At 35.9% G+C, this 24148-nt stretch overlaps 1 protein-coding gene and 1 long non-coding RNA gene across 3 annotated transcripts in view; one reads left to right on the forward strand and one right to left on the reverse strand.

Moving 5' to 3' along the window:
• The window catches only part of LOC138693999 (uncharacterized), a 68779-nt gene extending 59353 nt beyond the window's left edge, over positions 1-9426 (forward strand). Inside the window, exon 3 of the long non-coding RNA XR_011330688.1 lies at positions 9202-9426. This is a non-coding gene — a long non-coding RNA (uncharacterized lncRNA). The remainder of the gene's footprint in view (positions 1-9201) is intronic.
• The window catches only part of sli (slit guidance ligand), a 799923-nt gene that overhangs the window by 12104 nt on the left and 763671 nt on the right, over positions 1-24148 (reverse strand). The window contains exons 27-32 of one of the 2 annotated variants that reach the window (XM_069817697.1): positions 23860-24029; positions 19394-19601; positions 17923-18157; positions 12484-12707; positions 9191-9475; positions 5986-6006 (exon numbers count right to left, since the gene is read on the reverse strand). In XM_069817697.1, the coding sequence (XP_069673798.1) occupies positions 5986-6006; positions 9191-9475; positions 12484-12707; positions 17923-18157; positions 19394-19601; positions 23860-24029 (1143 nt within the window). The remainder of the gene's footprint in view (positions 1-5985; positions 6007-9190; positions 9476-12483; positions 12708-17922; positions 18158-19393; positions 19602-23859; positions 24030-24148) is intronic. The other variant, XM_069817706.1, reaches the window with a different exon arrangement.

The following is a 24148-nucleotide window of genomic DNA, read 5'->3' on the forward strand; positions in this document are numbered from 1 at the left end:
TAAATTTACAATTACAATTACAAATAATATAACAGTTAGTATTAAATTTACAATTAAAATAAAATCAAAGTACGAAAAGATTACCTGAATAATTAAAGCTAGATAATTTATCATAGAGAAACAATGAATATTTTATATTTACTGAATTACAAATTAAATCTAGAATAACAAAATTGTATAGTGTTGAAATTACTGAATATTGAAATATTTTGTCATAGATTAAAGAAACTATTTACAAGTAATCAATTACTGACCAAGTGCCTAGTAAGTTTTCGTTTGAATTCAATTTTATTTCGACAGTCCCTGATGCTAGCAGGTAGCGAATTCCAGAGTCTTGGCAGGGCTATTGTGAAAGAAGATGAGTATGAGAAGGTGCGATGGGATGGTATTGTTAGTATTGTTTCATGACGAGAGCGTGTGTTCAGATTATGGTGGGAAGAAAGGTAAGTGAAGCGAGACGACAGGTACGAAGGAATAGAAGAGTTCAAGATTTCGAAGAGAAAGAGAAGTGAATGTAAATTTCTTTTCTTATCTAGTTTAAGCCAACCTATTGCTTCCAGGGATGGGGTAATATGATCATATTTACGAACATTGCTTACAAAACGTACACACAAATTATGAGCACGTTGAAGTTTCATTTTGTTGTCGCTGGAGAGGTCAGTCAGTAAAATGTCCGCATAGTCGAAATAGGGAAATGCAAGTGTCTGCACAAGGGACTTTTTTAAGCAAGAGGGAAGATGAACATTTATCCTTTTTAGCACATGGATAATAGAATATACTTTTCTGCAGGTTTCTGAGATTTGCATGTCCCAGTTGAGATTATTATCCATGTGAATGCCAAGATTTTTTACTGAAGAACTGAAAGGGATATGCACTGTACTTACTTTAACAGGGGAAATGTCGAGGTATTTTACAGCGTCGGTTTGCCGTTTGTGTCCTAATATAATTGCTTGTGTCTTTCCAGGATTGATTTTAAGACGGAGTTTCTTTGTCCATGTCACAATCGAGTCAATGTCTTCGTTCAATTTATCTATAGCGTCATTTATTCGGTCTAAGAGGGAAGAGATGTAGCATTGAAGGTCGTCAGCATACAAGTGATAGTTACAATGCCTTACAAGAGATGTAATATCATTGACATATATTGTGAACAACAATGGTCCGAGTACCGACCCCTGTGGTATACCTGATGTTATGTCAAGCCAGGAGGAGCTTCGATTCCCGGATACAACACATTGTTGTCTTTCCCGTAAGTAGGATTCGAACCAACTCACAGCAGTCTCTGACAAATACATATTTCTCAATTTATGGGTGAGCAGGTCAAAATTTACAGAGTTGAAAGCTTTGCTAAGGTCAAGAAGTGTTAGTATTGTTACTTTATTAGAGTCGATTGCTTCGCGAATGTCTTCGGTCACTTTAAGTAGAGCAGTGCTTGTGTTGTGTCCAGCTCTGAAACCTGACTGATACTCGTCGAATAGTTTGTGTTCGTTCATGTAGTTAGTAATTTGTCTGTGTACGATTCTTTCCAGTGCTTTTGAAATGGCTGGCAGGATACTGATTGGTCTATAGTCGTTCGGGTCGGTGGGAACTTTGACTTTTGGAAGAGGAAGAACGAAAGCTTGCTTCCATATTTTAGGGAAAGTTGAAGTGATTAAGGAACTATTGAATATATGTGCAATCGTAGGTATTACTATCTCTTGTATTTTCTGTGTAAGTATTATGCTAATGTTGTCTGGCCCTTGGGCTTTTGTCTTGATGCGTCGGATGGCTTTCATTACGTCAATGGGAGTGACGTCGGTAAAATGGAATTTGTCTCGAGTTGGGGGAACTGAGTCAGGCAAAACTGTGTCTTGTTTCGTTGTGTCGTTCAAGCTCGGGTCCTTTACAAAGTGTTCGTTCAAGCGGTCAAGTGGGATGGGAATGCCTGCTTGTTCACTAGCCCTTCCAAGTCCAATAACCTTCAGATTTTTCCATAATTCGGAAGGGGTTGTGTTGGGTTCTATAAGTTTGTAGGAGTATTTCAGTTTAGCGTTTCTTATTAGTTGAGTCGTTCTATTTCTTAGGTGTTTATAGGAGTTAAAATATTCGTCGTTTTTGTTGCGGGTGTATTTTCTATAAGCTAAGTCGCGTTCGGACATCAGGCTACGTATTTCAGTCGTCATCCAAGGGGCTGGGTTTCTTCTGGTACGTTTGGTCTTTAATGGTGCGTGTTTGTCATAAAGTTGAAGTATTAACGTATTGAATAAGTCTACCTTCTTGTCTACAGTTCGTAATGTCCAGATCATGTGCCATGGAAGTTGTGCAGCGTCTTCTTTCAGTGCAATGTCATCTATTCTTTTAATATCCCTGTAAGTAATTACTTTGGGAGCCGATTTAGGACACTGCAGATTAAATGATAGATAAATGATATCATGCCCTGATAGTCCTGGTGCAGGCAACTGTCCATGCGTCGGTATTTTGTCGGCATTGTTAGTAATTATCAAGTCCAGTAATGTGTCTGTACCTTCCGTATGATGTGTGGGAGCTAGGGGTAGGATTACCATATCAAGGCACTGAAAGAATGATTGAAGTCTTTTAGTCGTACTAGAATGTGAGTCAAGTAAGTTTGAATTGAAGTCACCCATGATTATAACGTTCTCATATTGCGGCGTTACGTTTAGTAAGGCGGTTTCGAAATCATCTACGTCATATATATGTGGGGGTTTATATACGACACACACTAGACATTTTGTGAATAAGGTGCAAATTTCAATGAACATGAACTCGGGTTTGGCAGAGTACTGGCTTGGAGAATTATGAATAATTTTAGGTCGCAAATCGGATCTAATATAACCAGCCACCCCTCCGCCTCTCTTGCCCTCTCTGTCATTACGGCAAAGCGTATAGCCAGGAAGGTTTACGAGAGTGGAAGGAAGATTAGGATGTAACCAAGATTCGGAGATAAGAATAACGTGAATGTCTAAAGGTGAGAAGATAGAAGAAAATTCGTCAAAATGACACAACAGACTTTGTGCATTCACGTGAACAACATTAAGTGACAAAGGAGAGAAAGAAAGCGCAGCCTTGAGTATGTCTGCGGTACAGGGCAGTGGGCAGGTAGGGTTGCTATTGTTCGTGTTAATAGAGGGCACAGACAGGAATTTTGTCACCTTATTTGCCTTGTGACAGGGCGCAGAGTCGTGCATGAACACAAATTCACCATCAGGAAACCATTCACGGACTTGTGGAAGAAGCCGTTCCTTCAGAACCTTTATGTAATGATATTGTCTCATCATTCCTTGAACAAAATACAGGCGACCAGTTCCATGACCACTAATCACAGACCACACCATGAAGCTTAGAGGATTTTGGACTGTGGATGATTGAAAAAAAGTGAATTGTTTGTCATTCACATGATTTCTTTGTTAGTCACAATTTTACTTTGTGCAAATGTGTTTTATATAGGCCTACTGTTTATTTCTTTTTACAGGTGTGTCTTTCAGATGAATCTACCATACAGATACTTGCTGACAAATCTGTGTTCTTTCGAAGGCGTAAAGGTGAAAAGTACAATAATGACTGTATTATGAAGACTGTTAAAGATCCTCTAAGCCTCATGGTGTGGTCTGTGATTAGTGGTCATGGTCATCTGTATTTTGTTCAAGGAATGATAAGACGATATCAATACATAAAGGTTCTGAAGGAACGGCTTCTTTCACAAGTCCGTAAATGGTTTCCTGATGGTGATTTTGTATTCATGCACGACTCTGTGCCCTGTCACAAGGCAAATAAGGTGACAAAATTCCTGTCTGACAACAAAATTAAGGTTCTGGATTGGCCTGGTAACTCTCCGGACGTTAATCCGATTGAAAATATTTGGGGGCTAATGAAGAGACAAATTCATTCAGAAATTATTACAAATAAACAATCTTTAATAGAAAAACTGATCAATGTGTGCCATCACGGCCAAGAAATTAAAAATAATTGTATCCAATGCATTTCTAGTATGCCAAATAGAGTTAATGCTGTAATTGCTGCAAAGGGATGTGTTACAAAGTATTAGTTTTCTTGTTTATTTCATTCCATATTCATTATTACACAATTAAATATGTAATAATATTGTTTATAAAACACTATTTAGAGTAATAAAGCTTTTCCAGTTGAGAAAATCCAAATTACGTGTGTTTTATGTGAATTTGAAGATGAAATTCCTACTTTTACAAAGTGTCCCTAATAATTTGATCATCCACTGTATAATGACGGTCTGTGCTTGATTCTGATTCCGTACTATTGTGAGAAACTGAAAACGTGCTGCTACGTAAGTAGGAGTAGAGGTATGCAAGAGTTTAAATAGCAGTGTTAATGAATGCATGATTCTTTGTTCCTTCAGGCGAACCCATGATAGAAGCTCGAGGGATGGTGTTACATGATCAAATCTGCGAATATTACAGATGAAAATTATACATATATTATAACTTACGAACAAGCTGCAATCTCTCAGCTAGGTTATGGGTTACATTATTGTTAGCAACGAATCACAATAATCAAAATGGGGCGTCACAAGCATCTCAATACGAATCTTTTTTTAGGGTAAACGGTAGAAATTTCCTCAAATTCATCTATAAATAAAATCTACCAAGAAAAAACGCAATAGAGGAAAAAAACGAGTTTGAATAATAGTGTAATTATGTTCTATTCTAAAATATAAGTGACCTTGCTTTCATTGTACCTGACTGGTAGGGCTCTAATGCTGTTTTTTTTAACTTTGTTTCTTACACATAAGGATAAATTAATTCAATAGATTAGGTTTTCGTTTCCTTCGATGATGGAGATGGTACACAGCTCCGAAACATTGAGTGCTTCTGTATCTATGATACACCAAATAAACAAACTGTCGGACCATATTGGGAAGCCAGAGGAAAAAAGGATTTCACATCAACTAAATATGCCAGTGATTAATAATAACTTCTTTGCTGTGTTAATATTATAAAAATACCTGACTGACTATAGTCCCGTCGCTCTTATTTCCAGCAGCCAATCACGTTGCAGGTCGGCTACATTTAAACATGTGCGTCTTGTCGTTCGCTGCTGATGATGTTATGTACTTCCTAAGGCTCGATAAATTCTTAATATAATCGCCCGCCATCTTGGCTCTTTCGTTGGCGTTCGCAGAAAGCACACGAGGACGTTATTTGCCGCTCAATTATTTGCTCAATTACAGTGCATTTGATTTATTATCATAGGAGCTACGACATGATAATGTTTAACAGTGCGGCAAATATATTCCTCATCTGGTAGCTCGGCAACGAAAGAACAAAAATGGCGAACGATATTATCTCCCTAGACTTTATAGAGCCTTCATTTCTTAAGGCGTAAGCAAAGAGGAGTTACGCCAGAAATAACAGCGACGCGACTATAGTTTCGAGGTGGTGTCACTCATTGTCTGAAGCCTAGTCACGCCATTAGAAAACAACAATAATTCAGACAGAGATTTCTAATTTGTTTTAGATTTATTTATAGTCTCTTCAACTGCGAGGTCATATCACGACTGTCTGTTGGGGATAGTAGAATGGATTTCCATTTTACTGCCATCTACTAGACAGTATGCAGACATGTATTACCATCTAGTAGCTAAATCTAATGTCCACAGTCAGGTTTTGCAAAATAGTATCTGTATCTTTGTAGTGTAAGTGGGTAACAATCCGGCATTTGGTCTTTAAATAACAAGTTTCTTAGTTACATTACGAGAGAGGAAACAGGACAGAATGGCCGACCCAGGATATGAATCCGGAACTTCCCATCTTATCATTTGGCTACCTCACTCGGTAGACCTTTCATATTCTACCGGTACTTCAGCATTTTGACAATAAAAAAATTACTTTATCATATGAGAATTCAAGATATTATGTACAAAAATAAGTGATGGAAGAGCAATAATTTCATTGCTTTTCGCATTTTCAAGTTGGGGTAAAAAAACATTTGAATGCATTTCAAGTCTATTACACTTACCTTGGAATTCGAGGTTCACATCTTTTGTTAGCAAGATAACAGAAACAAAAGAATATCATGGTACAATATGATTATGTGCGCTGTATACATATTTATTACAACTAGTCTAAAGAACTTTTTTTATTTTCGAACAGAAAAAAAAAACCCCCAATGTTGAAATAATATTTTAGAACATAAAATTATTTAAAAAACCGACATTATTTATGAGACATAGTTATGTAGTTAAAATAAAGAAATAATATATGCTAAGTACAGGAATGTGCAATAAATATACCATATATAAACAATATGCGAAAATGTGTAAAATGAAATTCAGTATTTCACGCCATAAACATATTACGAAATTACAGCTATGACTAACATAACAAAATACCAATACTAACACATACAAATCCTATCCTTGGTTAACAGTAACAATTAAATTTTAATCATACTGTCTTCCATAATGTCGGTGGTCTGTTACAGATTGTAGCCTCTCTATAGAGATCTTTCTATTCTTTTATGGTGTCTTGAAATGTAAGGCAAAATTAATTTTTGTAGTTCAAAAGAATTCATTCCTTATATACATTTTTATCATTTATTCTGTAATCCTGAATATAATAAGGTACAGATTCCCTTCCCTCAATGGTCCAACAGCAAGTAATCTATGATAAATTTTCAATTCCTGACCAAGTTTTGTTTCACTGTTTCATTTATTGCCTATTGAAGTGTTTGTAAAAGAACTACTGTTGTAAGAGTAGGTCCCAGTTCTACAGCTAGTACAGAGGGTCTATCTTCCTTTAAAGAGGTCACAGGTAAACGTGGTTAGAATAAGTAACAGGTTATCAATATACAACCCCATCACACTCCAATATGTACTGTAGTCTTATGGATATGTCCTTCCCATTCATAACACATTTAAATGACATTTGAGTTTGCATCTAAGAAATGTTTCTGAAAGTTGTTTAAATTTCTGTTTGATACTTTTGTGCCTACCTATTGTTACATTCCCCACTCTTTCACTAATTTTGTAGAGAATTCTCATTTACGTTTAAGGTGTTGCCTTCTAACAATACACTGTTCATGAATATTACCTATGACACTATAAAATTTGTTTTTATTTATAAAGATTATCACTTTTATATTCATTATCAATTTAAACTACTATTTCTTAGTTCAAAAGGTAGCTTTCCAATAATATTTGTCATTCACTTTATTTCTCAGCAGTTTGTAAGTATCATCATATGAGCGACTTTTCTGTTGAACTTTACAGAGTAATCCGTAAGTAATGTCATTAAATTCTTTGAGATATTTCAAACAAAAAAATCTAATCGAATTTTGCTCGTTTTTGCTTCCTTTTCGAGATAAAAATTGTAAATAATTGATTAAATGGCGATCTTACTCGTGTTAATTATTTAAGCATGTGTGGCTTACAGCTGTTTCGGTGTTACTTGACACCATCCTCAGAGCCTACTAGATCTCGGCGCTATCTCAACTTTGCTGCCTGTTGTGTGGGTGTGTTCGTGTGATGAAGAGTTGTGTCAAATAGTGTGTGTGTTCTGAAATTGATCTGTGTGTTGAGAATTTGATTAGGGTGTGTTTTAGTGTGTCTGTATATTTCATATTGTTCTAGTGTGTTGAGTTTTTGGTTTTTGGATTGTTTATGTAGGATTTCCATGTCTTTATTTATGTTATTGTATGTGTGGTTAGCATTAGTTATGTGTTCGGCATATGCAGATGTATTGTGTCCTCTGGTTATTGCTTTAATGTGTTCTTTGAATCGAGTTTGGAATGATCTGCCTATCTGTCCAATGTATAAACTGTCGCAACTATTGCATGTGAGTTTGTATACGCCTGTGTGGTTGTATTTATTTGTTTGTGTTGTTTGTGTGTTGAGATGTCTTTGTAGTGTGTTTTCTGTTCTGTATGCTATGTTGTATTTCTGTTTTCTGAATGGGGATGCGATCTTATGTGTGTTTTTGTTTTCGTATGTTAGTGTGATGTATTTCTTGTGTTGTGTTTTGTGTGTTTTTGTGTTTGTTGAGTTTTTGTTTTGTCTTCCTTATGATGTCTATTATGTTTGGGTTGTAAACATTTTCTTGTGCTATATATTTGATTGTGTTCACTTCTTCATTGTAGTGTTGTTGGCTCATGAGTATGTTGAGTAATCTGTGTACCATTGTCCTGTATGATCAATTTCAGAACACACACACTATTTGACACAACTCTTCATCACACGAACGCACCCACACAACAGGCAGTGAAGATGAGATAGCGCCGAGATCTAGTAAGCTCTGAGGATGGTGTCAAGTAACACCGAAACAGCTATAAGCCACACATGCTTAAATAATTAACACGAGTAAGATCGCCATTTAATCAATCATTTATATTCAAGTGTTAAAAGTACCGGTAGTGTACGAAAGATTCAACATGGATAAAAATTGTTTTATATGAAACATTTCACAGCGTGTTTTGGGAAAGCCATTGATTTAATTCCCAGTATGCTCAGTCAATTTAAGAAAGCAGTGTATTATGATAATAAATGATTGAAAGAATTTCAGTTTCGTCCTTGAAATGTGCACAAACTTGAGCCATACAAATGCAACTTTTCGTCCTGCAAAGGAATTTTACAATGTAACATTTGGTTGGATCAAATTTCTGCACATTTAAAGGACAAAACTAGAATTCTTTCAATCACTTATTACCATAATATACTGCTCTTTTAAATTGACTGAGCATATTGGAAATTAAATCAGTGCTTTCCCAAAACACGCTATGAAATGTTTCATATAAAACAATTTTTATCTCGAAAAGGAAGCAAAACACGAGCAAAATTCTATTAAACTTTTTTGTTTGAAATATCTAAAAAAATAACCCCTGAAATTAATGGCACTACTTACGGTTTATCCTGTATATTTTCAGTTTTATAAAGTATAGGACATGAAATGATATTGACTTACAAAAGACACAGCCTGAGCCTGGACAATTTTGAGAAGATTGTTATGTACTGAAGAGCAAATTATGAGGTGAAAGTGTTATAATTTTTTTGATGCCATAACTTTTGTTTCTTAGAAATGAATACAATTTTTCCATAAAATCTCAAGTCTATTAGTTATTTATACGTTTGATCCAAATTTCAACACACAAGGAATTCAACATATCACGTCTTTAAAGAGACTGAACTCTTAATATTTGGTTGGAAACATAATGAGACAGTAAACTGTACCTTGGTCGCAGTACCGTCCTCCCCAGCCAGGTCGGCACCGACAAGCATACTCGCCAGGCCTGGATCGTGGTACACATTTGCTACCTCGCCGACACTGATTGTTGGCGCAGTTGTCCTGCTCTGCTGAAGGGGCTGCCGCCACAACAGCAGCTGGGCCCCCCTCGTCCTCCTCCATCTGCTCCTCCTCGTCTTGAAGAAGTGAGCAACCTGGTGTCACCTTCTGCTGTCGGGCAGCATTGGTGAAGTCTACTGGCTTGTGATTAATCCACAGCTCCTTCAAGCAACCTGCAATATAATTCTATCCTAATAAGTTCGCCAAGACCATCCAGCATTAATATCGTTGGTTCAGTGACTATCATGATTGGCAATGGATACAATGATCGTGAGTTCAAAACAAGATAAGGATTATGAAATTTTAAGGGCCAATAAAAATTTTTAACGTCTAGGGTTACCAGGTCTTACGTTTTTTTCCGTAAGCTTCACGATTTTTTTTTTTAATATTTTCTGGCTTACGTTTTTCTTTTGCTTGTAAGACTATTTATTCCTTTTTTATGATCCACGCACATTAAAGAATCTCGTTTTAAAAGTCCCGGAATATTGTATTTACAATGATATCACATAAGCTACATAAATGACACTGTTCCTTTTCTATAGTCTGTTAATTTCTTGTAACTTTTATGCCAGCATGCTGCATTATCTTGAAAAATGCTATAATTTTACAGAAAATAATCTTGATTATACATCTTGATTACAGAAGTTTTAACACTATATCACTTCGGAATATAAAGTATATATATGCTTTCACGTTTTAAGTAACTAGGTTACCAAAACACTTTTTGACTCCACATTACACTACACAAACATACCCCCATAGGAAATGCAATCAGAAGGCGCGAAGACCACCCAGTCTGATGATAACCCACTAGCTGAAACTAGTCAACAAGGTAACCTAGTTAATTAACACGTGAAAGCATGTATATACTGTACTGGTATGATATATGCTGATGATTTAGCAAAAAACAAACGTTATTTTTTATTTACTTAACGTACTGGTAATTTGATTTAGAAAATAGACAAGCAGACTTAGAAATGAAATAGACAAAAACCAACCATACTTTTTTACAAATTACAATTTTTACAATTATAATTTCAAAACTACATTGTCACGTGACAAACTTTCTTTTCTGCAAAGGAATGGATGACCTCACTATAGTCCACAGACTGTCTTATTTCTTACTCTGTGTTATGTTCTGTGGTAGATCTTAAAAAATTTATTACTCTCTTTAGTGCTGAAAACTATCATTATACCGAACAGTTTGACCTTGGTATACACAATAGCATCCGAAATATCTAGATAGAACCTTTGAGAATGTTTGTGTACTGCTATACTACTATTCATTAATCATTTCCAGAATACTCTATTTTACGGGATTATTCTATAAAATTTTAAGACACTATACACTATAAAATCTTACAGAATGAAGTCAGGTGGAATGCGAAACAAACAAACACAAACACAGTGTTGCCACTTGAACTGTCAAAAAATTAACTGTGGTTAATTATTTTCTATTTCATTAAGATAAATTGACGTTTTCCGTGTCCTGCATCCTCAGAGATAACGGGATAGAGTGGCCAGCTCCTTTCCCCCTACAATCCCCTATATATAATATAGTTATTGTTATTATTATTATTATTATTATTATTATTATTATTATTATTTTCTCTGGCCAGAGTTGTGGCCCTAGGCAGAAGTTCGCTGCTATACACCTAAGGATCTAGTATATGGGACATATCTAATTATAACCTTGTTTATATTAATCTGTAGAAGTTCCTTATTGCTATTGGTACTATTTGAAATATCAATATGGGATTTTTTTAACATTCAGCACTAATTTAGAAATAACCAATGCAAGAACTTTTCCATTCCTTGTTGTATATTTTGTTTTAGTTCATTAACACATTCCCCTTAATATATTAGGCTCGTATTACCCGCAAACAATATATTTTCTGCATTTGGAATTATTCCATGCTGAGTCATTAACGCGCCGGTATACCAAGAACAATAATGGACCCAAATTAGATTATTGGAGAACATCGCATTTTTGCTCTTTAATTTCAGACTTACTTACCGGTATTTATAACTTACCAGTTTTTTATTACTATTATTTAGAACAACTATTTGTATCTTTTGTACACTGCTTTTAACATTTGAATATAAATAATTGATTAAATGGCGATCTTACTCGTGTTAATTGTGTAAGCACGTGCGGCTTACAGCTGTTTCGGTGCTTCTTCACACCATCCTCAGAGCCTACTACAATCGAACGCACCCACACAACAGGCAGCGAAGTTCGAGTTGACGCCGAGATCTAGTAGGCTCTGAGGATGGTATGAAGAAGCACCGAAACAGCTGTAAGCCGCACATGCTTACACAATTAACACGAGTAAGATCGCCATTTAATCAATTATTCAACTATTTGTTTTCTTTCAGTTAAATGTGAGTTAAACGTGGAATAACTGAACCCTCTTATACCATGTACCCTACTGTATTTCCAATTCAGCATTGTTTAATTTGGCAGAAAAACAAAGCTGGGAGTCCTGTATCTCATAAAAATTCACAGGATTGCTTAATTTGGCAGAGATATAAAGCTGAGAGTTGTGTATCCCATAAAAGCATCATAGTTTAATTTGGCAAAAAAATAAAGTTGGGAATCCTGTATCTCATATAACCTCATCATCATTGTTTAATTTAGCAGAAAACTAAAGGTGAGAGTCCTGTATCCCAAAAAAAGTTCACCATTCTTTAATTTGGCACAAAAATGAAGTTGGAATTTTACAAAAATACCTATCTTCAGGAAGAAAAAGTAAGCCAAGATTCTTTCAAATAACATAGGCCTAAAATAATATTACCTTGCCTTCCTTTGGAATGGAAGTAATTATGATAAACAGAAAATTAAACTAATGTTATAATATCTCTCCTTTTATATGGAAAAATGACAGAATATAAAGGGCATATTTTTGTCCTATAGGATATAATGGTGGACAATGGATACACGTCTGAAAACCAGCCATGTCCTGTCAAAATTGAGATGACTGAGATCCCTATTCCAGATATAATCAGAATCTGTCAACACACTACAAAAGAAATTCAAACCAACAACAACTTACGGAAGTAGACCTGCTATGTCTATTGGAGACAATGTGTCATCAGCAGTAAGACAAGATGCATGTAAAAGAAGAATTTAGCTGCTTCCTGCAGTTTACATGAATTGTTAACTCAGATATGCACATACCATTAAAACTGGTGAGATTCCTGAGATGCCAATGAGTGAAAGCTTCTTGCCCAGTTTCAGGGGGAACACCCCCAATATAAAGGGACGTTGTGAGGTGCAGGAAATCTCGCGATCCCTCGTTGATTATGCTACGTGCTAGCCCTCTGTCAACTCGCAATGTGAAGTTCTTTTTGATTGCTATAAGTTCTGCCATGTGGTACTTCCCATCGCTGACCATCTCAAAGCTGAAAACAAACCAAGTCCATAAACTCATTATGGATATAGTTTCCCTTATGCTTGGTACAATGCTCTGTCAGTAAGCCCAATACAGTTCTCAAGTTAGTTCTTTTCAGTGACAATTATGGTACTTAGTGATACCACATGTATCAAACAAGAACATCAAGTCATATCCATCTGTTCACTCATAGAATTACCACAAATCTTAAAAGTATTTTACATAGAGGCATACTTAAATATGTATAATAAAATTCCAAGCTCCATAATAAGTAGTAAACAAAAGAAGTTTAAAAGCATGGTCAACAGGTTGCTGCTGCATCATATGCCATATACTGTAGAGGAATTTATGTCTTTAGACCTTGCATGAAAGTGCCTACTAATATGTAATTGTGAAGGCATATAGGTCGTTATTGCTGTTAACATTATTATTACTATCATTATTATTATTATTATTATTATTATTATTGTTGTTGTTGTTGTTAGTATTATTATTATTATTATTATTGGTATTATTATTATTAATATTATCATTATCATTATTATTATTATTATTATTATTATTATTATTATTATTATTATTATTATACTATCTTAGATACAGTTCTTCTAAAATCATGTCACCAGATGTCCTGCAATAACAAAGCTACAAATTCATAAATGGGTGAATATTCTGAAATGGGTAAATGTATGTCCCGGCTGATTTAAGGAGTTTCTTGAAAATGTTAACTGATTACTTTTGCGTTTAATTAACTAACTCTCACATGTTTTAGTTGGAAACAAAGCAGAAAAGGATTAATTTTAAAATTTATAATTAAAAAATAACGTCCAAACGTCAAAATGTAACTACGGTCCCTATGTCCCCAACTACATTTTACTCTGTTTTACAAGTTTTTATCAATGTTTCGATTTGATTTTATTTCCTCGGCCAAGATTATAAAAATAAATAGTTAAAATACTTATGAAAGACAGGAATTGTTGTTTGTTTAATTCTGAAAGGACACATCTTTAACGTAAAGTTTGTCCCCAAAAATTTCGTAACGCCGGTCCCTCGAAATAAAAGAGCTACACAAAAGACAATTTTGCTTCATGTGGTCAATTTTAACGGTTGGTAGTGATGAGAGGTCAACATGGCGCCAGTTAAAAAACGTTTCGTCCATTGTCGTAATTTATTTTATTGAAAAATACAAAAATCATCACTGATGACTGACTGTTATGTTTTCTATTGGTAACACTGGTCCCAGGTGGCATCAAATATAGTTTGTATATATTAAACTTTCGTAGCAAAACATTACAATGTTTGTCGACTAAAAAAATCTAACCTCTATGATGTTTTTAACGATTTATTTTGTCAGAACTATTGCGGAAATTATACTAATTTGTAAGTCCCTGTAACATTGGTCCCTTTATTGTGGGACTGAGGTTTCATTTAACATACAATTATTAAATACTGGTGGATAAAGTAACTTCGAATATTATTTCATGTGATTGTTTATAGGAAAGAAAAAAAGTCTGATGATGAAAGTAGGAAATATGAAAGGGAGAAGATACGTAGGCAAAGGGCAAATATGACTGAAGAGAAGTTGCAGAAAAAAAGGGACTATGGCAAAGAATATATAAAAAAAAGAAAGAAAATAGCAGATATGACTGATCGTGAAAAAAGAAATGTTCGAAGACAAGTGAAATCTGAAGTACAGAAGTTTAGAAGATATCTTAAACAATGGGCTGTAAGGGAAAGATAACAATAACCCCTTGGTTTTTTTTTTAATTATAAAATCTCACATAAACAATTTTTAAGCTCAACTGATACCAGAATCTTCAATAATAGGAGCAAATGTAACCAATGTGAGAAAAAAAGTACACAATTTTAATATAATATATTTTTTACAGTTTTGTTATTCATATTTGTCCATTTCAGAATATTCACCCAAATATGCCTATAGTATAATCAGAAACTAGATTAAGACTTAGAAATAAGATTGACGAAGCCATGATTTGTAAAAATCTTTATGGTGAATAAATTACTATTACTATTACTACTGATAATTTCCTTCTCTGTTTTCATCAAGACTGGAAAGTTAAGCTTAAAAATTAATTTTTATATGGCAGGTAAAATAGACATATGCGTAAGAATGCATAATTTGTGCCATAAATGTAAAAAATGTTATAAATTCAAAACTTTCTGTGATACATTAAATAAACAGAGTATTAAATTGTTACTCGATTTCCCAGCCTCCCAGCATGCAGTACTTGCAGCAATTCAATCGAGCTCTTTATATTAAGTCTTCATCTTTTTCCATTCTTCGAAATGATACACCAACACCACACAGTGTTTCCACGTGTTGCTTAAATACTATATTCTGCATCAATTGAATATGCACTTCAAGGTCAATGCATAGTTACCGCTTTGGTTCAGTCATAAGATGTTTACGGAAGAGAATTTCCAGTGAACTTCATGCACAGCATGCTATACCCATGAATGAAAACATTGACCTATATATTTTTTACTATAAAAGTGACACCTGCAAAATATAGATTAATCCCCAGTACAATACAACCGTCCTTGAAGAAATGTACCCGTTATGAAAACATTGACTCCTAATGTTTAACAATGTATAATATATCTGCATAAAATAGTTTAATACAACCATTCTTAAAAATATGAGAAATATGCACATTATGCAAACGTTGGCTCATGCATATTTAATATACGCTTCCACAAAATAGATTAACCCTCAGTACAATACAGTCATTCTTTAAAAATCAGAAATATATGTTTTCGAGATATTCGTCCATATAATATGTTAAATACTCATATAATATGACTGCGCAAAGTAGATTAATCTCAATAAATATAGCCGTTCTTTGACTAAATAAGAAATATACCCATTACGAAAACATTGGCCCATACATGTTAAATATCAATCTTCTTAATGTATCCAGCTGTTTGCTGACAACATAAAGTCCACTGTAGTCTATTCAGTTGATCGGTGTTCATTATAGATGCCTGTTGCTAGTAGCCAGAAGTGGGGTGTAGTCAATATATACTGCAGGGCTGTGTCTTCTGCAACTGGTACTGATGATTTTAATTTACTTCTTTTGTGGTTTATGGATGGACAGTATAGAAGAATGTGTTCCAGATCTTCATCATGATTATTACACCACAGACAAGTAGGATTATCAGAAATGTGAAATCGGTGTAGGTACAATTGAGTGACAATGTGACCTGTTCTGGCTCTTGTTAAAAATGTTTGAACATGTCTGGGCAAGTTTTTGTACATTTCCAGGTCATTTGGTTTCTTCTGTACAGAATGTAAAATTTTTCCTTTGTCAGAAGAGAGCCAATTGTTGATCCATAGGTTTGTAAAATGAGACTTTACTGAAGCTGCACTGGATAGAGATATCACTTGAAGAGGTCTTGGTTGCAAATATGTTGCCTGTTTTCCAATATTATCGACTTTCTCGTTTCCAGGTATACCACAATGACTGCGTATCCATTGAAATGTTATTTCCTTTTGGAGTTCTTTTAGTTTACTTAGTTGTTTCTGAATTGGAATAATTCTATGTGCATATAGGTTTGGTACATACGAGTATTTAATTATATTAAATATAGCCCCTTGGAGTCGGTAAGTATGCAAATAGATTTTTCAGAAATTTGAGTAACACATTGAAGAGCAGCATCAATAGCTAGCAATTCAGTGTCAAGCCTGGAGGAGGATGAACATGGTATGAAATAACTTTCTTGATATTTTGGAATATAATACCCTGCGCCTGATGTCCCATTATTTGGATTTAGAGATCCATCTGTATAAATTTGAAGGTGATCCTTATATGTACTGCAGAGTAGTTCCATGGAATCTAACTTAAGAATGAATGGAGGATCGTTTTTGGAATGATTTCCTGGAATTTGTATGCTGTGTTCTGGAATCACCCATTTCCATGGAGGAATTTCGTTCACAACTGGAGTTTTAGTAATGAGTATGTCTGTGATATAGATTGGTATTTCTTCTTTTTTTATTTTATAGAAATTACACAGGATATCATCTGATAGTTTGAAGAACATCTGAGATCTGGATGAGGCTTCCAATTTTAAATGTATTTTTAGATCCTTTTGTAATATATAGTATCTGAGTGGTTGAATATTACATTCAATTTCTAGGGCAACAGTTGACGTGGTTTTTGGTACTCTTATGCATAATCTTAAGGCCGACTTTTGAAGAACAGAAATTTTTTGTAGATGAGTTGCTGATGCTCCTCATGTTAAATATATAGTGCATAAATGTTATCTTTCTATGCTCGCGGAAACGGCAGAGCACAGTGTAGCTGTCCACATGCGACCGTGGAAAGATAAAATATATTCACTGTAATATGCCTGCCTGCACGAAATACGTATATTCATTCCCAGTGCAATACAACGGCGCAACATGTCCTTATCGAAGTCATTAAGATCTGTCACATGACAATGTCGTTTGATTGCTTTCCTAGGTGAAGAAAATTTCACAAGATGTTCTGTAGATTTTAGCTCTTTCTCGAAACCTTGTTTACATTCCGTTTGGAAATTCCACACATATTTCAGTTAGATCTTGAGATTTTCTAAAATCAATGGTGGCAATTTTTTTCGGGATGTTCCGCAAGATCTTTAAGAAAGTTATAACATTGTAAATAGTCTTTTTGCTGTGACGTCGCAAATCAAATTGTCCCATTCGTTCGCGTTTTTTAACTGGTATATTGTAGATAGCACATGATCCAGCCTCTTACATACTTACTTACAAATGGCTTTTAAGGAACCCAAAGATTCATTGGCGCCCTCACATAAACCCGCCATCAGTCCCTATCCTGTGCAAGATTAATCCACTCTCTATCATCATATCCCATCTCCCTCAAATCCATTTTAATATTATCCTCCCATCTACGTCTCGGCCTCCCAAAGGTCTTTTTCCCTCTGGCCTCCCAACTAACACTCTATATGCATTTCTGGATTCCCTTTATATTTTTCTACTGGTATGAATTTTAAGTATCTGAGTTTCATTAAACGTAAGTTACATGTGTTCGAAACCAGAAAGGTCATTCGTGGGAGCCCTGTATCAAGCAACGTTGAAAATCAAGTAAAAATTAGTACTGTACCGGTATATTTATGCGACGTTCATCTACATAATTACTTCAGAGTACACCATACCATCCTACAATACGATTTTGGATAAGTTGACTACTTGGAGCTTAACTCACCTGTACATGGTGGACACCGGGTAGTTGCCAACATCGTAGCTGACACGGATCCTGCCATTGAACAGCTCCACAGCCAGATGCTGCATCTGTCCATCATACAGCAGCACACCATTCTCCTGCTCCGTTGCGAACACCATTGTCACATTGGCTGACGGCTTGGTTCTCAGGGGTTCCAGCTCCACAAACGAGTTGTTGTGCACAAAGCTCAGACTTGTCAAATATTCACACCTTTTACCTGGAACAGTCATGTAATACAGTAGAACTTGGTTATAACGACATCCAAGGGACCTTAAAAATTATAGTAGAAAAGTTTTCCGGGCTATGAGGCCGTGGTCTGTTGGTTGTGAGACCAAACGTTTCGTTCACTGCTGCGGTGAACGAAACGTTTGGTCTCACAACCAACAGACCACGGCCTCATAGCCCGGAAAACTTTTCTACTATTGACGCCGGCCGTGAAAGCCTACACTCCAACTTAAAAATTATGTTGTTATAAACGAGTGTCGTAGTAACCAAGATTCACATTATCAATCTAGTTAGGTAGAAAATGAAAAATAACAAACTTAATAATTAGACTTATTTTAGATTTATGTATTGACTTTTAAGCCTATCATGAAGATAATAAAATACACGTAGGCCTACAATTATAAATACAGTATTCTGTATTAAAACAGTTTGTTCAGTACTCACCAAACTACTTTACTTAGGAGTGAAGTAATCAATCATTTTACTCTGTTGTTTCTTACTTGCCCAATACACACTTTCTAAATTACGTTGTATGTTCATAATTTCAGTTGCTATTTCACTGCTCCCTTCCTAGCTTCATAGAACATGTTCATAATTCTAATGACTTCTAAAGCGACACTCACTTCTTTTAGTGCCCATACTGCGTTAAAATGCGTGCACTTAGTGAAAACTTCCTGTCGAAACTGACCTAATACCGCATGAATTCGGGCAGGTTACAATGGGGTGGGGAATCCGCCTGCATTCCAGAGATCTATGACAGAAGGGGACAGATTTTAACAAAATATTTCTTAAAATGCTTTGGTTCTTGGAAAATCTTATTCCAAATTGAGGTTGAAAATAACGTTATATGCGACGTAGACGCATATACATTTGTCGTATTAAGCAAGATAGAAAAGCATATGTCTTATGGGGAATTAGTTGGGACCACAGAATACCTATTTGACGTTATAGGCGAGGTGTCGCATAAAACGAGGTCGCTATAACCAAGTTCTACTGTACTTTCATATGAATTAATGAATGAAATGGTAGGAGAAGCATTTAAAAGGTACGCGAAAACGCGTTCTTGTAAGGGAATTCACTCCTGAGAAAAATTGAATATGTGAGCTCCCATTTACTTACTACATCCTTTTGGAATTTACTTTAATACGCCTCGTATATTACAAGTGTGAACTACACACATATTAAAACGTAAAACCCAAAATTATTGATCATACATTTGTGTACAAACCTGAGTATCCAGGGGCACATTTGCAGATGTAATCATTGGAGCCCATGGGCTGGAAGCAGATCCCGTTCTTGCAGTCGTGATGCTGGCAAGGTGACGTCTGAGGGTACAGCATTGCCACCATAGGGGCAATCTCGCAGAACTTGCCTGTAAAGTCGCCTGGACATTTGCAAGCATAGTCGTTGACCCCATCCACACAGGTAGCACCATTCTGCAAAAGATGGAATTCCATGTGTGTTAATATTTCTTATAATTCATTACCTATATTTATTTATTTCTTTCAAATGACACTTTCGATTGGAACCTCAGAAAGTAACACCAATAAGGCATCACCTCAAATGGTAGTAAAATATGATTTCATGGTTTACACATATCTTAATAGACACATAGAATACGTATAATTTAACATTAGCTCACTCCCTGTCATATTTAGAAAAACCACATTATTAATGGTCAATAGATACAGTGTTAGTAAAATTACATCAATCAACGTTAAAAGCCACCGGCGTAGCTCTGTCGGCTAAGGCACTTGCCTGCCGATCCGGAGTTGCGTTCGGGCGCGGGTTCGATTCCCGCTTGGGCTGATTACATGGTTGGGTTTCTTCCGAGATTTTCCCCAAACGTAAAGCAAATGTCAGGTAATCTATGGCGAATCCTCGGCCTCATCTCGCCAAATATCATCTTGCTATCACCAATCCCATCGACGCTAAATAACCTCGTAGTTGATACAGCGTCGTTAAATAACCAAGTAAAAAAATCAACGTTAAAATCTTTATCAGAAGATTATTTTTGACTACATAAATTAGTGTTAGGAACTGTTATTTCACTCATTATTTATTATATCAGCCACAGTGCACAGTAACGCTTCAACTGAACACAACTCACGAAAGGGGTAACTCGGAAGCTAATTCTTTCCAATGCTAAAGCTAGCTTCTTGCGAACCTTGAGACCAGGGTAGTTTAGTTAGAAAGGGATGGAAAATCTACGGGGTGCGTTACACAGAAGAATGTGTGAAAGAAACGAGTCTGTGGAGGGGATTGGAAGCTGGTGTGTGCAGGCTTCATGTTTATTGCTGCATCACAAATCATCCTGAACTGCCGCATCACAATATTTAAGGCGTACATATAAATTGTATTAAAATTAATAAATAATTTTGTTCATAAACTGCAGTTTATTATGGAATTATTAGCTGGGGAAGCTGAGCTTTCTAGCTTACATTGATGCTACGCCACTTCTAATGTTACCCTTCTGTTCTATAAAGATCGTGACATTCCAAGTACCAAATCTCATAACCTTATTCCTCTGCTGTGGTCGTGCCAAACAATCGTCCCATTCCGAGGCTTATGTTGGAGTTGCGTAACAAGTTGTTTTTTACGGTGATGGGTTGTTAGATCTTCGCCCAACCCCCAAGCTGGAGGAACACTCCTTATCGGCTGTCCACGACTGCCTATTTAATATATTCGCAACTACTCTCCATATCATAGTTTTACTCCTGGTTGAGTGTTAGAGAAGGCCAGGTTAAATAAACCATTAGTATTATTATTATTATTATTATTATTACAGTATATCTGGAGGTGGTCTCCTCTATCAACAACCTGAGGTCGTGCCACACCGTGGTGCAAAAGTTTTCATTTACTTATAAAAATAGCATCTCATGGAAGGCCAAGGTTTAACCAGGACGAATAGAAGAAATAGTGTACGCACTCTGTGAGTTTACACGGATCCGCCACAACGTGGCGCTGTTACTGCTAAGCACCAGCTAAGCGCGGACTCGGAAGGAATTCACAGTACATGTTACGCTGAATGTAGTCCTTTTTAAAAGCAAATTTATTCCATTTAACCCGGCTATTCGTAACTTAAGAAATACCTTTATAGTCTCTTATTCATAATTAATAGTCTTATATCAGGTATTACTATTATGAACGTTCGTAACAGAAAATACAATGGGATCTGAAATGTTGTGAAAGCAATTATACGTTCAGTATTTAAATAATCTTTTCGTAACAAGTTGCGAATTCAGGGTCAGAAAAACCTACGAAATGCTAGTAAATAAAGAGTTGAATGATATTTTACGTGCCTATAAATGAATTAAATTACTCACTATGATTAGTTGCCTGCTACCTTTGAGAGTTTGCGAGATGACTTGACGGATTTACGAGCTTGTAAAAATCTTCGGATTTACTTTGTCCCGAAGAAGAATCGGCACTTTAAATAGTGGTAGACTAATTTCGGAATAATATCGATGATGTGTTTTCTGCAACAACCTGCTCCCGAAGACTAGATCGAAAGAGCGTCAAGATAGAGCTCATCCCACATTGCTCTTGCTGAGCTAATCTTTTCTTTAATTTTAAATTCTATTTGAATAAGTACGTCATACACAGCTTAGGAGGGATGGTTTAAAAACTGACGTTCCTACCAGATCGGTAGTCTTTGATTTGGGTGAGAGCTGCACAATGAGACCTATTACATTCCTGTCGAGGGGCACAGAGAGTACACGCAATAAACTTAGAGGAATGATTTACTACATAACCGGTCACATAATACACTAAACATGTCAATCAACGCAGCAGGAGTGGTATTCGGGCACAACACTGTCCCAGTATTGACCATGTATTTTTTCAAGAATAACATTTTTTTTCTTTTATACAGGTTTCTACACATTTCGTAACTGTCTTGCTGAGTAATTCCACATTTCGCGCTAATGTTCGCATTTGGTTCACAAACGATGTGAGTAGTTCATCATCACTTTTCATTTCAGAGTTTCCAGCAATGTTAAGAAGGATCTGCTTCGTAGTAAATGTATATGGAGGAAATCTATCGTCGAAGGATGGTCATCTGAACTGAGTGAAGACAAAATTCCGAAGTGATGTTCCAAGGGGTCTTGGGCGAGTTTCTCTGTTAGGATATATTTGTATCCTTTGCTCCGGAGCCATTCACTCATTTCTAAGGTACTCTGCAAGGTTACTACTAAACACTGTTGTAGCAGACGCAAATGTGTTGATTGTAGTTGTGAGACACTGAAGAAAATCAATAAGGAATTAGTGATCAGAAGAGTCTTCATAAAGAGCCTTAGCAGAAATGTGTGAATTTAATGCGGCGGCAATACAGTTTAAATGCCTTGTAAATTCTTCAGTGCCCTCACTGCCTTCGAACTCGATGACCCTAATTCTCGATAAAATTTGAGACCTTTGGCGACCTGTTGCTAAGGAGTTGGAACGCGAGTCTGGTGGCATCCATTCTCTTAAAGGACGAAAGATATAAATGAGCTGTTGTCAAACTTGGGACAAACCCTACACATTCGCACATCCAGATAAGTCTTCCTTAAAAACTCTCCTATAAAAACTAAAATTGATATTTTTCTCCTTGCAAGAGAGTTCGATTTTATCATGGAAATAATTTCTTATACATTTCAGTATGTGCACAAAATCTGAGAATTCCCTTATCTTTCTTTTTGTCGTCGAACGGATTAGGAATATAGTATTATGCTGGAAATGTTTTCCATTGTTTTCTAAGACTTCTAGGCCTTTCTATTTGTTTGACTGCCATCACAAGTAAAACCGACTACTCTCGTCCCAACTGCTTCTAATTGTAGTATAACTTGTATAAGAATTTTAGCGAGCATATCACCTGGAGTAGCGTTTCTGCTAGCGTAAATAGCAATTGGTTGAATCCAATCTTGCATAAATACTAATGCATGATTTGCTAATTGTTTCTTTTGAACATCAGACGTGAGATCTCCGAAATCAACAAATACTCCACTTTAAGGGAATAATTATTAAATTGAATTTCTTCTCTGAATTTGACCTCATCGAATATTACCACTCCGCAACGTTTATTTTCATATATTTTATCACATCGGTAAATTAGGGAAAATGTGAGGAACAACTCTTGGTTGTAATTTTCAACGCACTCGCGGTATATCTGTCTTATGACGTTCTATATTAAAACAGTCTGATTGGTTATTTACCGAAAGCTGCCTATCTTTCCGCGGAATCGCTCTGCCCCACTTTCCAAACTCGTCTTTTTCTTTGGGAGATGAAAAGATATGTCTTGTTACACTATTTCTACTGTCTTCCGATCTACAACCCGGAACAAAACAGTACGGCATTTTTGTAATTATTTTGTAAACCACCACACAATATTCTTTTGTCACTGGTTAATTCAAAGCACAACAAATTGAAGACATCTACATAACCCTCAACAACAGAGCACATTAACAACTCCTAGCAACTTTCATCATTAAACGCGGGAGAAATATATTTTCGAGGTATCTGACTTCAGACAACAGATGGCTCCTAGAGATCGAAGCGCCACTAGTTATCAGGTCCGCCACCGACAATGGGAAAGCATAGAAGTGCGTACACTATTTCTTCTATTCGTCCTGGTTTAACTAACAACATCAACAAGTAGCATCAGTTACTCTGTTTTATAGATAAATCAAGAGATAGGAATAAAAGACACTCTAATACCTGGCACATGTTGTTCTGGCAATCATCAATGTTAACAGTGCAGTTCTCTCCTGTGTAACCCAGTACACACTCACACGTGTAGTGGGTGAAGTGATCCACGCATCGTGCTCCATTGCGACATGGGTTGTACTCTTTGGTGCAGAATGGGATCTTCGTCTCACAGTATTCACCTGAAACAGACATACAAAACCACTATTCGTGTGTTTTATCTCACCAATATACAATATCAAATAATTATCATAATCACTGTCGTCGTAGTCTGCTCGTTTCGGTTCAGGGGTGAACAAGA

This window comes from Periplaneta americana, chromosome 2, assembly GCF_040183065.1.
Source record: "Periplaneta americana isolate PAMFEO1 chromosome 2, P.americana_PAMFEO1_priV1, whole genome shotgun sequence".
NCBI classification, from domain to species: Eukaryota; Metazoa; Arthropoda; class Insecta; order Blattodea; family Blattidae; genus Periplaneta; species Periplaneta americana.